Source organism: Girardinichthys multiradiatus, chromosome 18, assembly GCF_021462225.1.
Source record: "Girardinichthys multiradiatus isolate DD_20200921_A chromosome 18, DD_fGirMul_XY1, whole genome shotgun sequence".
In the NCBI taxonomy this organism is placed as follows: Eukaryota; Metazoa; Chordata; class Actinopteri; order Cyprinodontiformes; family Goodeidae; genus Girardinichthys; species Girardinichthys multiradiatus.
The window spans coordinates 26,197,960-26,216,909 of NC_061810.1; the positions used below are offsets into that span (position 1 = coordinate 26,197,960).

Genomic DNA, 18,950 nt, shown 5'->3' on the forward strand with positions numbered 1-18,950 from the left:
ACTAATGTTCACTTGTACAACCATAGTAAATCTAGAAGAATAACTTCCTCTTTAATCACTCGTCATGTAAATCTCAGGGAAAGCATCAGAAGGACATTATCCAAAAATCTTTTATAGAAACTAATCTTTATTTAAACCCAGCGTACAACATCACAGGATGTACAGTTGGAACATGTTAACAGGGTATTTCTAGTATGGAAATGCAACTTTCAATTTCATTTAAGAAGAGGAAGCTGTGTTTAACCTTCTGAAATAATATCAAAAGTTACACCAAATATTGTGTCCTGGAAAATACTAGTTCACGTAAAAGATTTAGGAGAAGCCACAAGAACCAAGACTTACTGCGAGTTTTACTGTAATGTGACAGCAGAAGGAACAAAACATTCATGAAAAATAAACAAAACTAGTTATTAAAAGTTCCTCAAGTCTTCACATAAAAAAAAACAAAATATCACAATTACATGTACTCAGAAGAAATATTACAGAGACATTTCTGCACCTGATCTTCATGATTCTGGCAGATCTATCTACAAACATTTGAAGAGCAGAAAGATGGCGCTCAGCTGAACATGTCCTCTCGGTCGGCGTTGTAAATCTCACCCTCCTGCAGCGAGGCGAAGTTTAAGAAGTGCGATGGCCGATGGACTTCATGGTAGAACTCTTTGGGGTTGGAGAGCTGCAGGTCGTACTTCATGTTGGGATCGTGGCGCACACCTGTTGACAAAAATCATAATTTCTACCAGTTCCGGGACAAAAAAAATAATAAAAAGGGTGAAAGTAAAGTAAGGCTACTGACCCATGAAATTGTAGTTCCAGGAGACTTGGCCTGGAACCATGAAAAAGGCCAGGAAGCGATCAGAAAGCAGCATTTGAACTCTTTCATAGTGGGATGGCAGGTATCCTTTAGGGTTGTTGCCTTTATCGGTGTTCTGGCGACCCCATTCATAGCCACTGGGTGTCAGCTTGTAGGCTGTAAGTGTGCAGGAACCAGGCGTGAAGCTGAAACAAAATGTAAAATCAGTCAGAAAACTCATTGATTACATTGTTTCACATGCTTTTCACACTTTTTGATCTTTCTTAAAGTAAAGTTTCTAGTTGTATCCACACTCACAGGAAATAAGCTGAAATGAAACCCACCTGCATGTGATTATGATGGTCTTCTCTCCATCCCATGACGGGTTATCAGCCATGATCTTAGCGTGGGTTGTGACGTCCTGTGGGGACAGCTGTGGCGACTCGTTCGGCTGCGTGTGGATCCAGCCAAGGGGCTCCATTTCCTGATCAAGCAAAATAAGTAAGTTTATAATTGAACTACTAATACCCATGTATCATAAATTAGAGAGGACAGAATTTATTTTGTGCTCTTACTTTAAGGTATTCATGGGAAGGCAGCTGGTTGGGGAGGTGGACAGTCTGATGTGTCCCCCACTGTGGTACCATGACGATACAACGGATCTCCTTCACCTGGGGGTTGTCTGGTGGGCTGGTGCCATACAGGTAGCCTGCAATCTAGAGCAACGCAACATTAACAAGAATAACTTTCATTCAGATACTCTGTCAAAACATGACAGCAGAGCAATGACATTATGGAGCAAGAGGCGCCTGATTCCTGTGTAGCTTAAGGGGGTCATACCTGTGCTCGCAGATCGGAGATGCAGATGAACTTCTTGAGAACGTTCTTGGGCAGGATGTATGTGTAACCCGTCTCCTTGATGTCATCAGAAGACACGTAGATGTGGTTGGTTCGGAGATGGAGGTTGGCAGCAGATATGGCCCTGGCAGAGAAAAGCGAGGACAATTAAAGCCAACTGATAAAAATACATCAAAACGTATTACAGTAAGCTAGCATGGAAGACTCCAGTTAATACCTTCACAAATAATACCTCAAACCTAAGTCTCCACATACCTGACTCTCCACTCAGTCTTAGAGGAGAAGGTCTGCGTCTCGTAATTGGAGGTGGTGGAGGTGATGATCTCGTCTCCATGTTTGTTGACGGTGCGGGTCTGTGTGGCTGTGAGCTGTGACTGCTCTTTGGTCTGTTTTTCAATCTCAGCGATCTGCTGACGCTGCTGAGACGGGGCTGAGATCTCCATACCCAGGATGATGTCACGGATCTCAGACTGGGTCAGTGAGGCAACGTTCACGCTGCACACAGAGAAGACGAGCTGTTACTGCAAAATACCAGCTCTGCTTTTTTCTGCTCCTTAAAATTACTTACACTACATCCTAAATAAATGAACAAATCAGCTCTTACTTGTTCTTTTTGCCATAATCGGCCAGAATGAGATCCTTAAGTTGAACTTCCACCTTGATCCACTCCTCATCAGTGAGCGTGGGCCAGATGTGATGAGGCTCAGTTATTGTGGTTTTGTCAGGTTTCAGGATCACCTTGGCACGGTCGTTGTTGACGTGGAGCGCCCTTAGGATCAGGATTAGACGGGAGAAGGCCTGGATGTGGAGGAGAGAACCAAAGAAGCTTTTCACACTGAGAAAGTCAGTTTGTTGCAAGAATTCAGAAGGATCTCCAACAGTGTTTATTGGAAAATCAGCTTGGGTCAACCTGGAAGAGAAGCTTGTTTAAGAGTAAAACTCTCAGAAGTTTTCAACTAAGCTACACTCACAGTGTAAGATGAAATGGTCTTCAGCCAATCATCGTAGAGGTTGAACAGCACCATCTGTGGCTCTGTGGCCTTCAGGATCAGGTCTCCAAACTTTTCCACCTTCAAACAAGCCTGGAAGGGCAGCTGTAACTCCGAGCCCTTGATCACGATGTTGGGGAAGTCGAGCAAGTGGACCTAAATGAAGACAGCAGTGACCATAACTGTAAAAAGACTTTAGGCACTAAATTTCCCATCTATGGAGGACAATTCTCAAAGAAACTGTTAAAGTAGAGGAACGTCTTACCTCCAGAGGGTCCAGCATGCCCTTCCTGGTCACAATGATCTGTTTTGGCTGCTCCTCCACAGGAAGGGAGCGGATCAGGGCAGCAACTTCTTCAGCTGTTTTCCATTTGGCCAGCTACAAAAATAAAAAGATAATGTTAAAGACATTTAGCAAAAACAGACAAAAACCATAAAATGACAAAACAATCAATTAACCAAATTCTGGGAATTCAAGGTAAAATTTTACTTTTAAATGGTTTAAAGTGAAGACAAAACAAGAACCCACATTATTTCTAAGACATTTCTAATAAATAGAATGAACATAAATAAAACAATATTTTGGAATGAAATGTAAACCAGAAGGGTGAATTCAATCAAATAGGCTAAGTGGTTTTCACCTGGCCAAGACGTTTCTGTCCAGCCCACACAGATGTGTGGATGATCTTGAGGAATAGTTGACCTGTCCTGGGGTTGAAGATGAAAATGGCTCCGTTGATGGGCTTTGTGGTCAAGTTTCCTTCAAAAGTCTGTCGGCACAAATTAAATCATAAACATGACAGAATTCCAAACACATTTTTTGTAAATTTAGGTGTAAAAACTGCATCCTGACATTTATTTTACAGTAACAGTTCTGACCTTGTGGATAGTGACTCTGTACACATTTGTGTCATCCACAAACCAGATGATCTGGTTGGAGAACAGTTCGCCGTAGTTCTGAGAGGACAGGTAAGGCTCAGTGGGCTCTGAGGAGTATAGCTGCAGACCCTTGCGGATGCGCTCTCGGAGCACATACAGAGCCGGGTTGGCCTTCATGATCTTGGCCATGGCCTGCTGGATCAGAGGCTTGCTCCCGGGGAACCAGTTACCATAGGCGCTAAATGAAAAGCAGATGAAAGACAACGTTAAATACACCGATTTCACCCAATCCCAGGAAATACAGAAAATTATTCAATAAAAAGGTCTAGGTTTAGTATAATCCATCAAACAACGGACACCTGTGCAGGTTGTAAGCCAGGTCAATAGCAATGAGCACCCCAGTGGGGGAGGGGTAGATACTCATGTTGTCCGTGGTATAGTCCAGGAATTTGGCTCTGGCGTAGCGCTCAATGTCGTGAGAGTCGTAGTCGCCCCATCGGAGCTGAATGTCAATCCAGTATTTCTGTGTGGTGGTGCTGTCCATCACATCCCTGCAGAAGAAGGTCACAGGTCAGATTTACTTGCATGCAGATCAGTATTTTATGTTACATTTTTAAAACCTTTTCTCCAAAAGACCTACTTTGAGTCAGCGAGCAGGGATGGGCGCGACACGTTCCACTTGTATGACGCAAACAGGAGGATGTCTGCACAGGAGGAGTTCATCTTGTAGGACTTCCTGGGGTGGATGGTCTCCTTCTGCACAGTTTCGATCTCCAGAGCATCAAGCTCCTGGTCAAACACCTGAGATCCAAGAAGGACAACTTATTAAGTCTTCTGGAACAGTCAGACTTTTGTTCTGAGATTTTCTTTGTGGACAAGTCTCCTTAACTACTGGCAAAATACTGTAAGCGATGAGAACCCACCTGACAGAGATCCATGACGATGCTCTCATGAATCTTCTGCCACAAGTGAGCCCTGAAGATCTGAATGAGGGAGATCTTCAGTGTGGGGATCTTGCCGTGCATAAAGATTCCTGTCAAGTCAAGCTGTACTTGGAAACCCACGTAGACCTGGAGACAAGACAGAATAAAAACTTAGAGCAGACATTCACAGCCAGTAGACAAGTTCATTTAGAAACATCTGTACTAACGTTGGCCCTGTTGATGGTGGGTGACCACCACAGAGTGAAGCGACGGTTCGGGATTTGGTTCAGACCAGACCTCTGGGCGTTTGTCAGCTTCTTCCATTTCATCGACTCTTCAAAGCCGCTGGCCTTTTCCCTGAAGCAAGTAATAACTAAATGAAAAGCTGATCATCGGACTGAGCGCTATAACAGTAATGACAAGCTGAAGTATTTAGTCACAGGGGGAAAAAAAACACGATGAGCTCAGAAATAGTAGAGAAATTGTTCCAATTAGCTTTGCTTTGAGAGGTCCATCAAATGAACCATTATCATGCTCAGTGGTAAACCCGACGTACCAGAAGAGACCCTCCCAGGTGGGGAAGTAAGTGCCTTTAAAGAGCGTGTGCTCCAGGATGCCCTCCACACCACCCAGAGCCTGGATCATGTCTGTGCGGTAGTTGTTCAGGTTCCACAGCTTACCATCGTGCCTCTGGTGGGTCCACCAGAACGGATTCTGCTTCAGCACCTGAACTCAGGAGAGAGACATTAACATGATCATAGTGAGCGATGTAGGTAAATTTTTCTAAGTTTAATGCCCTTCAGCTGGGAATCACATCAGAGACTGTCTAAGGAAACTCCAGTATGCAAAACATGTTATCAAGTAGCTTAACTTCCTCCGTTGTCTCAATAGCCCAACTGTACCTGATACTGTTTGAAGTCTGTCCTGACTCTCCAGCCTTTGTCATAAGCCAGTGTGTGTCTGTCCTTCTGGAAAAGTGTGTTGATCCGAGGGATTCCTCTGTCCCAGGAGTCCTCCAAATCCTCCAGAGTGAGACGCCTGGAACAAACAAATATTGTAGCACAATTAATTAAAGCAAAATTAATTTACAATACCTTGGAAATGTATTCATGTCCCTTAAGGTTTTTTTAAACCACAAATCTTAATGTGTTTTATTGGGATTTTACAGCATAAACCAACATATATCCCATAACTGAAACAAAAGAAAAACAATATATACTGGAATTGTTTTTTTCCACAAGAAAATCTAAAGCAGCAGTGGGATTTGTCTTTGGCCCCCTTTACTTTTATACCCTGAAATAAAATCCAGTCAGATGTCACCTTATTAGCAAAGTGCTCTGTATAATTAGATTCAAGTACCAAGAAAACTGTTCTGTGAAAGCCTCCGAGAACAAACAGCATCATAAAAACCAAGGAACACAGCAGAAAGGTCAGGAGCTAAGAAGTTTCAACACTATTCAACTGATCATCTCAAAATGGCCTGCAAGACATGGCAGTGTTTACGGTTTACCTAAACTGGCTGGTTTGAAAGAAGAACAAGAGGAAAACCATTTGCAGGTCGTCCCAAGCCATGAGAGGGACAAAGCAAACAAGTGCTCTGGTCAGATTAGGACAAAATCGAACTTCTTGGGCTACATGCAACATGCTATGGGTGTTGGAAAACAAACGCTGCAGCACAAATGTGAAACATGGTGGTAGCACCATCATGCTGGGGTGATACGATTCTTCAGAGGGAACTTGGTTAGAGTTGATGGGAAGATGGACAGACATTCAATACAGGATAATACTAGATGAAAACCTGTTAGACGGTCCAATCTGACTGAGCTAGAGCTAGTCTGCAATGATTGGCAACAAAAGACTCTGTGTAAAAAGATTAGAGGGGTGTATATAGTCTTTCAAGGCACAGTAAGATCTGTATAAAATAGATTCAACTTGTTGCTTAAGGGCATACCTGTTCTGGGCAATGGCCTCCTGTCTCTTGAGGGCATACTCGGCCCAGACTCGCTGAGAGTCAATGAACTCGCTCTCCCACGGCTGAATGTACCGGTACAAGTTAGGAATGAGCTGATCTTCTTCATGACTCATTCCAGACCTGAAGTGGGTGATACCCACATCTGTCTGTTTGGACCACCTGGCAAACAAAGACACAACCAAATGAGTCAGCTGTTCAGGCATAACAACCAATCTGATGGAGCTCAGCAGATGTCCTTACCGTAGGTCAGACTGTGGGATGAGCACGTGACCCATGGACAACATGCCAAGACCGCCCAACTCTTTGGGAGTGTAGAAGACCACAGGAGGGAAACGGCTAGGCATTTTAGAGTTCAGCCCGATCTTGATACGGGTCTGGATCTTGTTCTCGCATTTTACAAGAAGGTCCAGGAGCTCCTGTGTGTTGACTACAGCTTCACGGAAGTACGTCATCAGACCGATCAGAGCCGTGTTCCATTTGTTCACAATCTGAACGCAAGAACAATATATATTAAGTTGATTCTTGCCCGTCAATGAACGGTGTGTTTCCACAGTAGCTTGTGGTTGCAAATATCGTTTTCTAACCTTGGTGAAAGTGGTGGATCCAGAAGCCATGAGAATCTGACGCACTCTGTTGTGGAAGCGTTGCATGGATTCATCGTCCACACGCAGGAAACACTGTGCTGTCCTTTCCTTGGTGACCTGCAAGACAAGAGACCTTCAGACTCATTTGAAGAAGAAAAGCACGTACTGCTGAACTTCTGACTTCAAATTTCACCGTTTAACTAATCAGTTGGTTATTTCCCACCTCATTCTGCAGGTTCCAAACGCCATCTTTGTGAGTGAACTCTTCATAGCTGGTGCGGCATTTGGGGAGGATGCGGCACTCAAAGCCACACATGTTGAAGAGTAGGTTGGGGTTGTCTTTGCTGTAGACTGACACAAAGCTGTTCTCCCACTGGACTGTGGTCACGGACCTCGGCAGGCGATTCTTGATGTCCCAGAACACTGCTCGTCCACTGAGGACATTAAGAGGAGGCTTTAACTCTACAGCTCTCTCAAATAACTCTTTTACAAAGTCTATTCAACCCAAACCTCTGGCTGATTAAGGTTAAACTTACAGGTTGACATCGTGCTTCATCAGCCTCATGCGGGCATCACGAGGCCAGCACTTCTTGTTGTTGTATCCCACGATGTTCTCGTTGTTGGGGTCTGGGTGCTCCGTCAGATACCGCTGAATCAGGTCCCTCGCCTCATCAGCAGAAAATCTGCACAATCAATAACATAGTTAATATTGTTTAAAAGTTCCTATAGCCTTCAAGTAAAGCAAACCGATCCGAACTGAAAACAACCATCCTGTCGTGTTGTTTTAACCCTACCTGAAGAAGATGTGAATGCGGTCGATGTAACGGCAGTACAGCCTGATAGGATGGGCCGACTCGGTGGTGGTGTCCTGGAAACTCAGGAAGTCATTGGGCATCTGGGGAGGCCCTGCCATCTCGCTGGCACGATGCAAACCGAGCACCAGCAGGTCCATCACCAGGCCGTAGTACTGAACAATGAACGAGGCAAACTGGAGTCCCCTGATGATGCCGTAAGAGTTGGTGTGGTTCATGTCCTGCAAGAAAGGTAAAAGCATTTGTCTCCCAGAACCGGACTGGCAAATTACGTCCTAAAATCGACAAAAGAGATTACCTTGTAGTTTATCACCACGTTATTCTTGGCCGTCATGTAGTCGGCAATGTTGTGGTCCACAATAAGACGCAGCAGTCTGTTGAGCAAGGTTAGATCGATCTTCTCGTACATCTTCTCATAGCGAGACTCTAGCATCACGTTGCACTCGCCTTCAGACGTTTCCCACACATCCTGCAAGTTGTTGATGCCTGAAGAATAAACAGACATGTTAAGGTTTTAGGAAATATTTAGAAACTATTACAGGGTTCTACAAACTTTATATTTCAAACTGTTACACTTTTTCCATCTTCAAATGTATGGATTTTTCTATTATTTTCTACAACATTCAATGGACATTTCAGTAGAAAACATTTATGTAGTTCAGTTTTATCACAACACAACAGAAAGCTGAAGATGATTTTAGGTTCTGCATTCTAGGACTATTTCACCTTTTTTTTTTGGAGGTAGTAAAACCTAAAAAAGGCACCATTTCAAAAGTCAATATTTTGAAATGGAATTACAATAAATTCAGATTCTTTCCCTCACAGTTTGTCATCTCTCATTCTTTATTTTGTTTGTAAAAAACAACGCTTTATTGGAAATGTAATCCAGACCCAGTGTAAGAACCGGGTTAAAAATATGATCCGAGGAGACCTTTAGACAAATAAAATTGAAAAGGCTTAGTTATTTTCTTAGGTATTGAAAAATAGTTTGGAAATTTGAAGTTTAGATTACTTATCCAGATTTGGAAAATGCTAAAAAAATCAAGGTCCATACTTATTGACTCTATAGCAAACCTGTCATGAAATTCAAGGCTCCAATAGTGTAAAATGTTTTTCCAATATCAACAAGCGACATGCGAATGCACCTTGGCACCACTTGTAGACCAGAAGCGGTGGAGGCTCAGTGTCAGCAGGTTTGATCCAGGGAGGGAAAAGACGTCTCTTGTCTGCCTCGTACCACAGGTACTGGTCCAGGTACGCGTCAGTGATCTTCTCCAAAGGTTCCACATCGTACACAGGCACGAGGTGGCTGTACAAGTCCATGAACTCGATACCAACCTGCAAAGGAAGAAAATACATAAAGTCTGATAAAGAAATCACACCTGGTGGAGAAGAAAACTCTTTAATACATTTAAGCGTTGGTCTAGAAAGATATCAGGGCTGACTTCAAAGCTATTTTAGAAGAAACCGACAAAATGATTGTCACGTCTTAATGTTCTCAAACCGACCCGAGGTCATTTTAAAAGGTTTTGAAAAATTTTCAAACAATGTTTTGAGCTTGCAAGTCCCTGCCTTGAAGAGAAAACTGCAGCTAAAATTCTCCAACTGTCTGCATTTCTTGGTGCTGACCTCTTTGAAGGCTCTCTGTGTGAGCAGGTGACGTTTGATCCTAGAAAGGGCCTCGTGAGGGTTGTCATAGGCCTGCTCTATCAGGCCAAGCTCCTCCCTCTGACTCTGATTCAGACGAGACTTCACGCTACCGGACACAAAAACATCCAAAGATTATTTATTAAATGCTACGGCACCGAACATTGTTGACGATTGTCATAAAGATGCATTTACCTGTATGCCTCTTTGAGCCTCTCCAGAGCCAGGATCAGCAGCTTGGTGTCGTGTTTGTAAGACAGTGGGGGGAAAGGTATGGGAGAGAACCGCCGACTCTCCAGCCAGTGCACAGTGGTGGTGTAAATGGCAACGGCCTCTTCTGCAGTGATGTAGGGTCCATCCTGGAGGCAGAAAACACAAATCAAGATCGATTTTAGTGAAAAAGAAACTTCTTAGTGAAACATTTTGCTATTCTATGCATTAGCTTGTATAAATCTTATAACCAAGTGTCTAAACAGTGAAGAAGCCAACTGCTCATGCAGCCAGCTACATTAAATCAACCATTCAATTTTATGTTCCTCCAGTTCTTACGCACAGACAAGCTGACCAATGCAAGTGCGCCTTTGTAAGAGGACTTCAAAAATGATGAAATTGGATTGTTTTGATGAATATTCGTGTTTTCTAACTGAGGAGTCAAACGGAAACTCCTTTACCTCACGACTGAACTGTGAGAAGAAACAGTTTCTACGTGCTGAGAGAAAATTACCTTCAGATAGTTGTGCTGTCTTTCCTGCTCGGCTTTCAGGTATAGACGGGTCAGCCTGCCCAGGTTCTTCTTACACACGGTTTTGTCCACAGTGGCTCCGCGACGAATTCTCTCTCTGTTGTAGTGAGCCGTGTTGGTCCACCAGTCAGCTTTGGCCTTCACGTATCGCAGGATCATGTTCTCAATGGGAGTGGGGAGGCCGGGCACCTAATTAATGGTTAAGCAAAAAAAACTATTTTATTCATTGTTACAGTAGGTGAAAATCTAGAATTTGAACCAGTTTTGTGCCGCTGGTAACTGGTGTTTATATACTCAAGATAATCATAAACTTCTGAAACTAAGACAACAATTATTTTTATGAGGAACATTTAACATATAGGCAAACATGAGGTGATATCACACCCTGAGCAGCTAAAGTAACACAGTGACTATACTGAGAAATTCAATGAGGACAACTAGAGATGCAGAGAGAAACCTGGAGGTGATTGGAATCAGATGATTTCAGCTTGATTGACCTTGACCGGCAGGTTTCACCAAATCAACATTTTTATTTTTAATCAGTGAACGCACCAAACCGACAAGGTTGCATTTTAGCGTGGATGCTCATACTGATTGAAAATGTCTCAAAGTTGGGTTTTTCTGTACCAGTGAGGTGTTTAAAATAGAGGCAAAAAAAAAAAAGAGCAAAATGAAATTGTTTTAGCATCAGGGCGGTTCATTCAGGCTACATGAGAGAGAAACCTTGAGGAGATACTAGGAAGGCTGAATGGAGTTAGGCAAAGCTGCTCGGTCTTATCCTGTTGAGCTTCCATGAAACACGGTGGATTTGAAAATGTAGGCAGCCTATCCTATCTAATTAAATCTTTAAGTTATAAGGAGCAGCTTGAATCCTCTAGGGAATACACATGGAGAGGGCTGCTTAGTTATGCTAGTGCCCATTATCACTAATAAAAGAAGCTTTTAAAAACAGTAAAACCCTGTTTCACACAGTCAGTTCCTAATGTCAAATAATGACCCCTAACACCACCTTATATCACCCTATAAACTGAAGCTCCAAGAATTCTCGTATCTCTTGGGATAACCTTGTAGACGATCTCTATGGAGCACTGACCTTCCATGGGATGTTGGCTTTCCAGCACCTCCAAGACTCACTGAGGTGCTGAAGGATGGTTCTGGCCTTGTTCTGTTTGATTCCTTCAGGCATCATATCCAGGATGTCGTGCATCACTGCAGCACGCAACTCCAGGTCAAAGTGAGACTCCACACGCTGTTTGGTCACGGTCTTGGCCACGCCCTTGGAATGACGTCCTGTTGAGGAATTCAACAGAGCAATTGTGCTGCTTACACTGGTTCCCATATACAACATCTGAACATGTGCACAACAGCACTCGAAGTGCTGTAGGATGCCTTACCTTCAAACTGCCTGGCCAGCAAATTCCCAAGCCACCTCTCCAACAGTGGAGTGATGCCCCGCATGAAGAAGAGCCACACTCTCCAGCCAGAAGCCCAGAAGCCACAGCCTGGTCCCTTGCCCACAGGCCCCTGATCAACCATGAATGAGACAGCTTCAGAGGTCTAAAAGCTCTCATTATTGGAGATTCTTTAAATGCATGTTGAAATCACCTTGCGTTTAGAAACAGTGGAGGTACATTGTGTGTTAACTCACAGTGTTGAACCGGTAGTAGACGAGGTGTTTCAGGTCTTTGCACATGCGGATTTGTCTCATCAGCTTGTACTTGTAGCGGTACATGCCCGTCAGCTGTCCCACATGAGCAAAAATGTACTGCAGCCCGTCAGCCAGCTATAACACACACAGAAACATAAGTCACTATGTAAAATGATCCACAAGGCCAAATCCAACTGGGCATGGCCCGGTTTCTCATATCAGGACCCAACAAAGGTTTACAAAGTTACGGTTTCCAAACTACTGCAATCTTCAAATAAAAATATGTTTATGACTTAAAGGCCTACTGGTAAGATGCCAGAGAAAGTGCAGGTCTGACTTTTCTTTGGCTACATGTAGCCTTGAGTAATGCAGAACTATGCTTTCTTCATCTGTTGCTGCACACTGCCAGAACTGCAATACAGCAAAGAGAGGTCGTATTCTGTACAATAAGCCCAGCCAGCTAATGCTAAAACAGATCGACTAAAGATAAACTTTGAGAGTATCAGGAGACCAACTGCAAAAAAGGACGTATGTTCTCCAGTCTAGTACTTCAAGGGGTTAAACTGTAACATTGGTGCCCAGCAAAATGTTCAGGTGCTCTATGTAGCTCAAAATGTGCATCTAGAAAGGTAGATATATGCTGTTTACAAACAAAAAGCCTGTAGTTGATACAGAACAAACAGGAGAACATTTTAAAAAGGCACACCTGAAAAGCATCCACGTTTCCCAGCCTGTACTGGACGTGGCTGTCCACCACCAGCTTGCTCAGACGTAGCACCTCTCTGCACAGATGGAAGGCGTTGCCGAATCTGGACTTCTTTCTTTCCTGCAGGTTAAACGTGTACCATACCACAGTTTACGCTCAATATTGGAGTATTCAACACATTTAGGAAGTTTTTAGCACCAGATTTCATCACCTAAACAGAATCATCTGTGCTGGGAATTGTACCTTTGTTGTGAGTGTTTTGACAGGCTTTAGGTTGAAGTTGTAGTCCAGATGTAGGTAGTTGAGGTTCTTACGGTGAATAAGCAGATTAAGCATGTTGTATCCCTGTCTGCAGACCTGCAGGCCGACCTCCACCCAGTCCAGCTTGGTGGACTGGAAGAACTTGGTTGCCTTGAAGGAGCGGAACAGATACCTGAAAGGCAACAGAGGCAGAAACTTTACAGAAAACATAACAAATGACGATTAAACACCTTTAAATTCAAGACTTATTTTAACAGAAATGAAAATTATAGCAACTGATCGTCACCTCTTCTTCTGAGCCTTGGGGGGTCTGTGTTTGAGAGCATTGAGCACGTAGTACTTCAGCAGTTTCTGGTACGACACGCGCACTTTCACCGGCTGTCCTGCAGGGCAATGCTCTCGGTACCTGAAGAATAATTCACTCTAGTTTAAAGTTTCTGAAAATCTATATCAGAGCTGAATAAACACTTTTATTTCTATTTTTACAACATTATGGTTGTTGACTTACCAGTTTTTGACCAGGGGGATATCAATGGCACGCCTTGTGCGACCAGAGCGCAGGTTAAAGGGTCTCGGGGCCCAAAGCAGAGCGATGCCATTGGCCGTGTTGTCAGTGTAGAGAGGTGTCTCTTTCAGGAACGGTTCCACAAACTCTGGAAGTTCAAACTCCTCATCGTCATCAGGGAGAGGCTCCTGGCTCTAATTGAGAAAAGGAAATTAAGAACATTGTAATAAGAGTTTGAGAAAAATAGTCAAGAAAAGGAGAAATTGTGATTAGAAAGTATATCTGAATGGTGAGGAGTGCTCTGCAGCTGCAGACAAGTGTAAGAAACAGTCACCATTCGTGTTAATGTTCCTCTTGTTCTTACGCACATGCAAGCAGGCCAATGCAAGTGCGCCTTTGTAAGAGGACCTTTTCATAAGGCACCGCTTTATGAGTCATTAGCAGCTAAATAAAAATGAACCGCAAACCTTGACAGAATGTCTGTGAGATATGGGGTTGATCAGCGGATCAAAGTAGAACGCTGGAAGATCCGGGTCCTCGGTCTTGATAAATACCACATTGGGTGTATGGTACCTGCAGAAAAACAGCTGTAAAAACCCAGCTCGCACAAAAAAAATGCATCGTAGAAAAATATATGTTTCAACAGAAATAAGGGATGCAACCGAACATATCTTTGTTCTAACAGAGAGTCCACCATTCAGTTCTCACCAAGTAAGGTGCACATGGTGAGGCAAGTTATTGTACAGGTAGGGGAAAGCAATCTTGTACTCGGTCCTGATAGGCTGCCTGATGATGATTTTGTTGATGTCGTTGAACTCGTTCCAGTCTTCATCCCTGCAGAACAAACATTATAATCAGCTGTGGTGAAGGGATGGGGGCCCCCTGCACATTTTAAATTTTAAAAAGATTTTCCACAATATTTCAGCACAGAAATATTTCCACTGGTTGGGTTTCGTGTTCTATGAACCATGCAAAAACAACGCTGAGGCGAGGCTGGCTTTTGATCCAGATGTGTGGTAAAGGACACTGGTTTAGGAAGTTATTTTTTGGAATCAGCTCAACCTTTAAATAAATGAAACTTGAAAATATTTCAAATGGACATAATTCTCCTACATGATATACAGTGTGCACATCTCTGATTCCTTCATTATTAGTTGGACACCTAAATCAGACCAAGTTTTAAAACTACACAGGTGCAGTGAATTTTACTTTTTGAAAACAAATCTTTTGTCAGTAGCTTCCTCTGACTAACTCTAAAACTAATTAATATTGAAAAATATGAAAGGTAAGATAAACTAAACACAAATAGTATTACCCTTTTTTTGGGACTGTTTTCATCTTTTAGAAAAAAGAATAAAGTATGGAAACTCAATTTTTTTCCTATACTTTTCCAGAACTAGAAAATTTGTTTATACAAAATAAAGACTTTTCTTCCTCCAGCCAAACTCGAAAGAAAATAATTTCCACCTCTGGCTTAGGGTGAAGCAAACGATAATATAACAATTTCTGATCAATTGAGAAAATTCTCCAACAGCCCGGCAAACAATACAGTCCGGACTGAGTAGAAGGTACGTACTGTAGGTTGATGTCTCTGACCAGGGGCTCAAACTTTGGTCCTCCTGGAATGGCCATGTTCAAGGCTTTTGAAGTGAAGAACGCCTTCAGGTCAAACAGATAAAAGTAATTATAGTCCACCAGATCTGTTAAAAGCTGATTGGCCAGACGATACAGCGTCGACATCATGGGGAGTGTGAACTGCCAGCGACGGTAAGTGGTGCCATTCACAAACCTGAAAGATGAACAATAAATGTTCGTGATACCAAGTCAGTTTACAGCTGAAGTTTACATTTTAAATAACTTAAGACTCACTTGGGATTGTCTTTGAGGGGCTGGTGCTCATACAGCCACTCCACAACTGAAGAATCTTCCTCAGTATCAAGCTCCATCTGAATGGCCTCCAGAGGTTCCACATCCAGGATGTTGTCAGCGTAGTCCAGTGGCGGCTCCTCGTCGTCAAACGGTGGAAAGCGCATCCTTTTGAAGTGTCTCCTGTCACGCTTCTCACGACGCATCATGATCCACATGGTTCTGAGATTTTGTAAGAAATAACACTGACAGTTATGCAAAAAATAAAATAAAAAAAAATGGACATGCAAACAGCATCCAGCACGAACTTTTAGGTGAGCAAATAAAAACGGCACAAAATAGAAGCATGACCAAATCTCTCACCCCCACTGAGCGATGTAGACAGGCTCTATGACCCAAGGGATTTCATTCACAAAGGAAATGGCTCCAGTGATGTGGTAGAGCACAGGCACATCTCTGATCTGCTCCCAGGGCATCGGCATGTTTTCCAGAAGCTTCAGCACTGCGTGAGGCATGTACTTCAGGGCACTGCTCAACAAGAACAAATACACATGATGAGATCTAAAGAAGCTGAAGTCCAAGTGGTTGATTATCTTAAAAGGGGATGGAAAAAAATATTTCAATTAACTGTGAAACAAAATCATGCAGGCAATTACAAAATTATCACTTCAGTACATAAAAGAAAATGTTACTTAGCCAAAAAAGAAACACTCTTAGTACAATTGAGTTTTACCCTAGGTAGACTCTTTTGTCGTGACGAAACTTTCTATTGGTCATGTCTCCATGGTCCCTTATGATCTTGCGGACGTGTTCAGGAGGCATGTCTTCCTTCTGAGCATCCACAAAACCAAACTTCCTCTTCTCTGCATAGCGTTTAGCCTGCAACTGCTGCCATTTCCTTGCTGAAAACATTTGTTATCAAACATTTCAGTAATTATTTGGCTAATTTTACAAAAATGATGTAGTATGTCCTGATTTAAACCAAAAGTAAAACCTTTTTCCTGTAGTTTCTCCTCAGACATGTAGTCTGGAACAGGCGCAGGAGGGGGGACAACAGGGGGGACCCCTGGTGGAAGACCTGGGGGAACAACTGGAGGTACACCAGGAGGAACACCTGGTGGCATCCCTGGAGGGACTCCTCTGTAGGGAAAGGCAGCTGCCATGCTGCCTCACTGGCCAAAACAAAAGATTGAGAGAAAAAACGACCACTCATCAGGATTGGGTTTTTATTATTACAATGCACACACACATACATTTAATACATTTATTAAGATAACTTATGACAAATACACATGGTTTTATTTTTTAGGGCATAGCAAAAATAACTTTATAGGTATTAAGGGAAATACCTTGCATCCCTCAGACAGTTATGTTTCATATTAAGCTAGCGATAAACACAAGGAGCAGCAAAAAAATCCGATAAATCCACAACCCTTTTATTATGTCTGTGACTGTCAGCCATTCAGCAAATGCGATTTTTCCTTCCATCACTTAATACCTATGTTTTTGCTTATGCAGGATACAGTTTAAGGAATTCCAATCGCAAACGTAAAGTAAAAATACCCAGAACATAATTTGTTCTGGGGGTTATTTATAGGCTTATTGTAAAGCTTTGGTTCTACAAAAAAAAAAAAAAAATCATCTGATTTAACTGAAGATAGGTTTGTTTTTTAATCCACCAAATAATCTGTTGGTCCATGTTTTTCATCTACCTAAATACAAAACTTAACCGACTTGATTTTTTTCCCCACACATGCTTAAACAGGATGCTCAACACCTAGATTCAATCACAGTTTTAATATTAATTTCAGTCACTATAGTGTTTATTTTCAGAAACAATGTAAGTCATTTATGTTTTTGGCCAAGGCAGAATATTCTCTGTCTCTGTTAGATTCATTAAAGAACTATTCAACATCTCCTGGATATTTCAAAAAATTTTGAAATTAAACAATTTGTTATAATTTGAAGGCAAGTTGAGGAGCATAAATACCCTAGAATTTCAGCTTTTTGAAGGCTGTAGCTGTCATTCTGAAATTACACACATTGTGCAAAGTTTTTTAAATACAATTTCAAATAATATGATTTGTACCGAAAAAGCTTCGCCAAAACCCAAACCCCTCTGTTCCTTTTAGTGGTTTTAGTCTTTGTGTCTGCTAAGTGACTGTATTTTCCTCGATTAAATTAGCATGAGTCTAAAACTAAAATCAAAGTAAAGGCCGACACTCCACGGTTTAGGTTAAAGACAATAGCACTTCAAATTAGACATTTATATTAAAAATATATTGTTTAGCAACAACCCTAGGTGAAAAACAGCAGCTTCTTGTTTGCGGACCTTGCTAACTTAGTTAGCTCAACACGGCTTCATCAGGCGGCGCAAACACAAACCATGTAAAACAACCAGAAATAAAACCGCAACATCACCCGGCAAACGTTTACAAAGTCGTCTCAATTTAACGTTAGCAAAGTAGGAATAGTTAAACATCCACTTTGCTGCAAATTAGTATCACTACATAAATTACTAACTGCAGGCCCAACATGGTGCAAGGTAAACGCTAGCCTAATGCTAACGTTTGCATAGTGGCTAACGGCTGCATGTTAAGTAACAACAAAAAAGAATATTAAAGATTACACACCTCAATACTTTTGCACCAAGGACGATTCTTTACGTTAAAAACAGCCTCTGACCAGTCAATAACAGCTTCTACAACATCTCTCCCCACTCGTGTGACCGTATCGTGCTTTTTTCCGCTTCAGCGTTGTACCGAGCTGCTCCAACGCACGACGGTAACCCCACGATTAACGCGATTCGGAATGATTCACATATAACACTTACGCCTAAGTGTTTGCTTCTGCCAACACACTGAGATGGCCCCTACGCAAAAAAGATGCGCAAACTTTAAAGAAGCGCTGTTTTGTGAATACCAATTTGATTTCCGGCACACTACTGTCCCCTGCGGTCTTGGAGGGCATAACGCAGCGGATTAAATCGAGTTAAATCACATTTTAACCTGAGACAGCCAACAGAGGAGGATACTCGTTATACTTCACACAAGTGTACAGCCTTGTTAAAGTGATTAAAACGTTTTATTCTTTTGTAATAGTAAAATAGGTGTTTTAATTCAACTCTGCTTATGTTACTATTTTTTAATGATTTTTTTGTCCACTGTCCATTATAAAGGAAAGTGTGTAGTAAACGTGTAGTATGTGTAGTATGAGAGCGTTCTAGCTGTTACAAGATTATTTATATGCAAAACGTCTTTTTGCTTCTTCAATAAATCTGGTGTACGAGGAACAGGACATTTTAAACGTGTTTTTTTAAACATTTCATTCAGCTGTGTTTTATTTTTTTATACAGTATATCTATTTACTCTTTCTTAACTCAGTACTTTCGTTTTATTATTAAGTCATACGCATATGTCGCAGGAAAAAAAAACTTTTGATGTGCTTCTCAATGACAATAAAGTTATCGATCTAAAATTAGCAAACAGGATGGCTGATGGAAGGACTAATCTGCATCTCCCAATTTAGTAGATATTTTGAAGTCCTCTTCCTTATGTCCTAAGAAGACATTTGAAATACTTCCTTTTTTCCCCTTCCATTTGTATACTTTTCTATTTTTTGCGAGTACACTGCAGTTGTTTTTACGATATTTTGTAATTTAAGATATCTGGACAAGACAGAAATCTAGATTTTAAAAGCACCAAAAGTCCTTTCATACATCTTCGAGAACAAATCTTAAAAATGTATTGTTGTTGTGTGTATGAT

At 42.0% G+C, this 18,950-nt stretch overlaps 1 protein-coding gene across 1 annotated transcript; it reads right to left on the minus strand.

Annotated features, from left to right (window-relative positions):
* Positions 1-107: 107 nt before the first annotated feature.
* prpf8 (pre-mRNA processing factor 8) lies at positions 108-17,976 on the minus strand. Its single transcript, XM_047392011.1, has 43 exons — positions 17,819-17,976; positions 16,180-16,357; positions 15,919-16,087; positions 15,549-15,713; positions 15,189-15,407; positions 14,896-15,108; positions 14,028-14,153; positions 13,787-13,892; positions 13,323-13,513; positions 13,101-13,220; positions 12,797-12,986; positions 12,554-12,673; positions 11,848-11,982; positions 11,594-11,723; positions 11,293-11,489; positions 10,182-10,388; positions 9,653-9,816; positions 9,440-9,566; positions 8,956-9,148; positions 8,109-8,296; positions 7,793-8,031; positions 7,535-7,681; positions 7,222-7,432; positions 6,999-7,115; positions 6,655-6,902; positions 6,394-6,573; positions 5,345-5,480; positions 4,999-5,168; positions 4,670-4,799; positions 4,443-4,589; positions 4,160-4,320; positions 3,879-4,070; positions 3,520-3,757; positions 3,282-3,410; positions 2,906-3,019; positions 2,623-2,796; positions 2,256-2,449; positions 1,907-2,146; positions 1,634-1,775; positions 1,369-1,509; positions 1,138-1,277; positions 797-999; positions 108-714 (listed from the first exon to the last, which is right to left on the minus strand). The coding sequence occupies exons 2-43, from the start codon at positions 16,346-16,348 to the stop codon at positions 560-562; spliced, it is 7,077 nt and encodes a 2,358-aa protein (XP_047247967.1). The 5' UTR covers positions 16,349-16,357; positions 17,819-17,976; the 3' UTR covers positions 108-559.
* Positions 17,977-18,950: the final 974 nt, after the last annotated feature.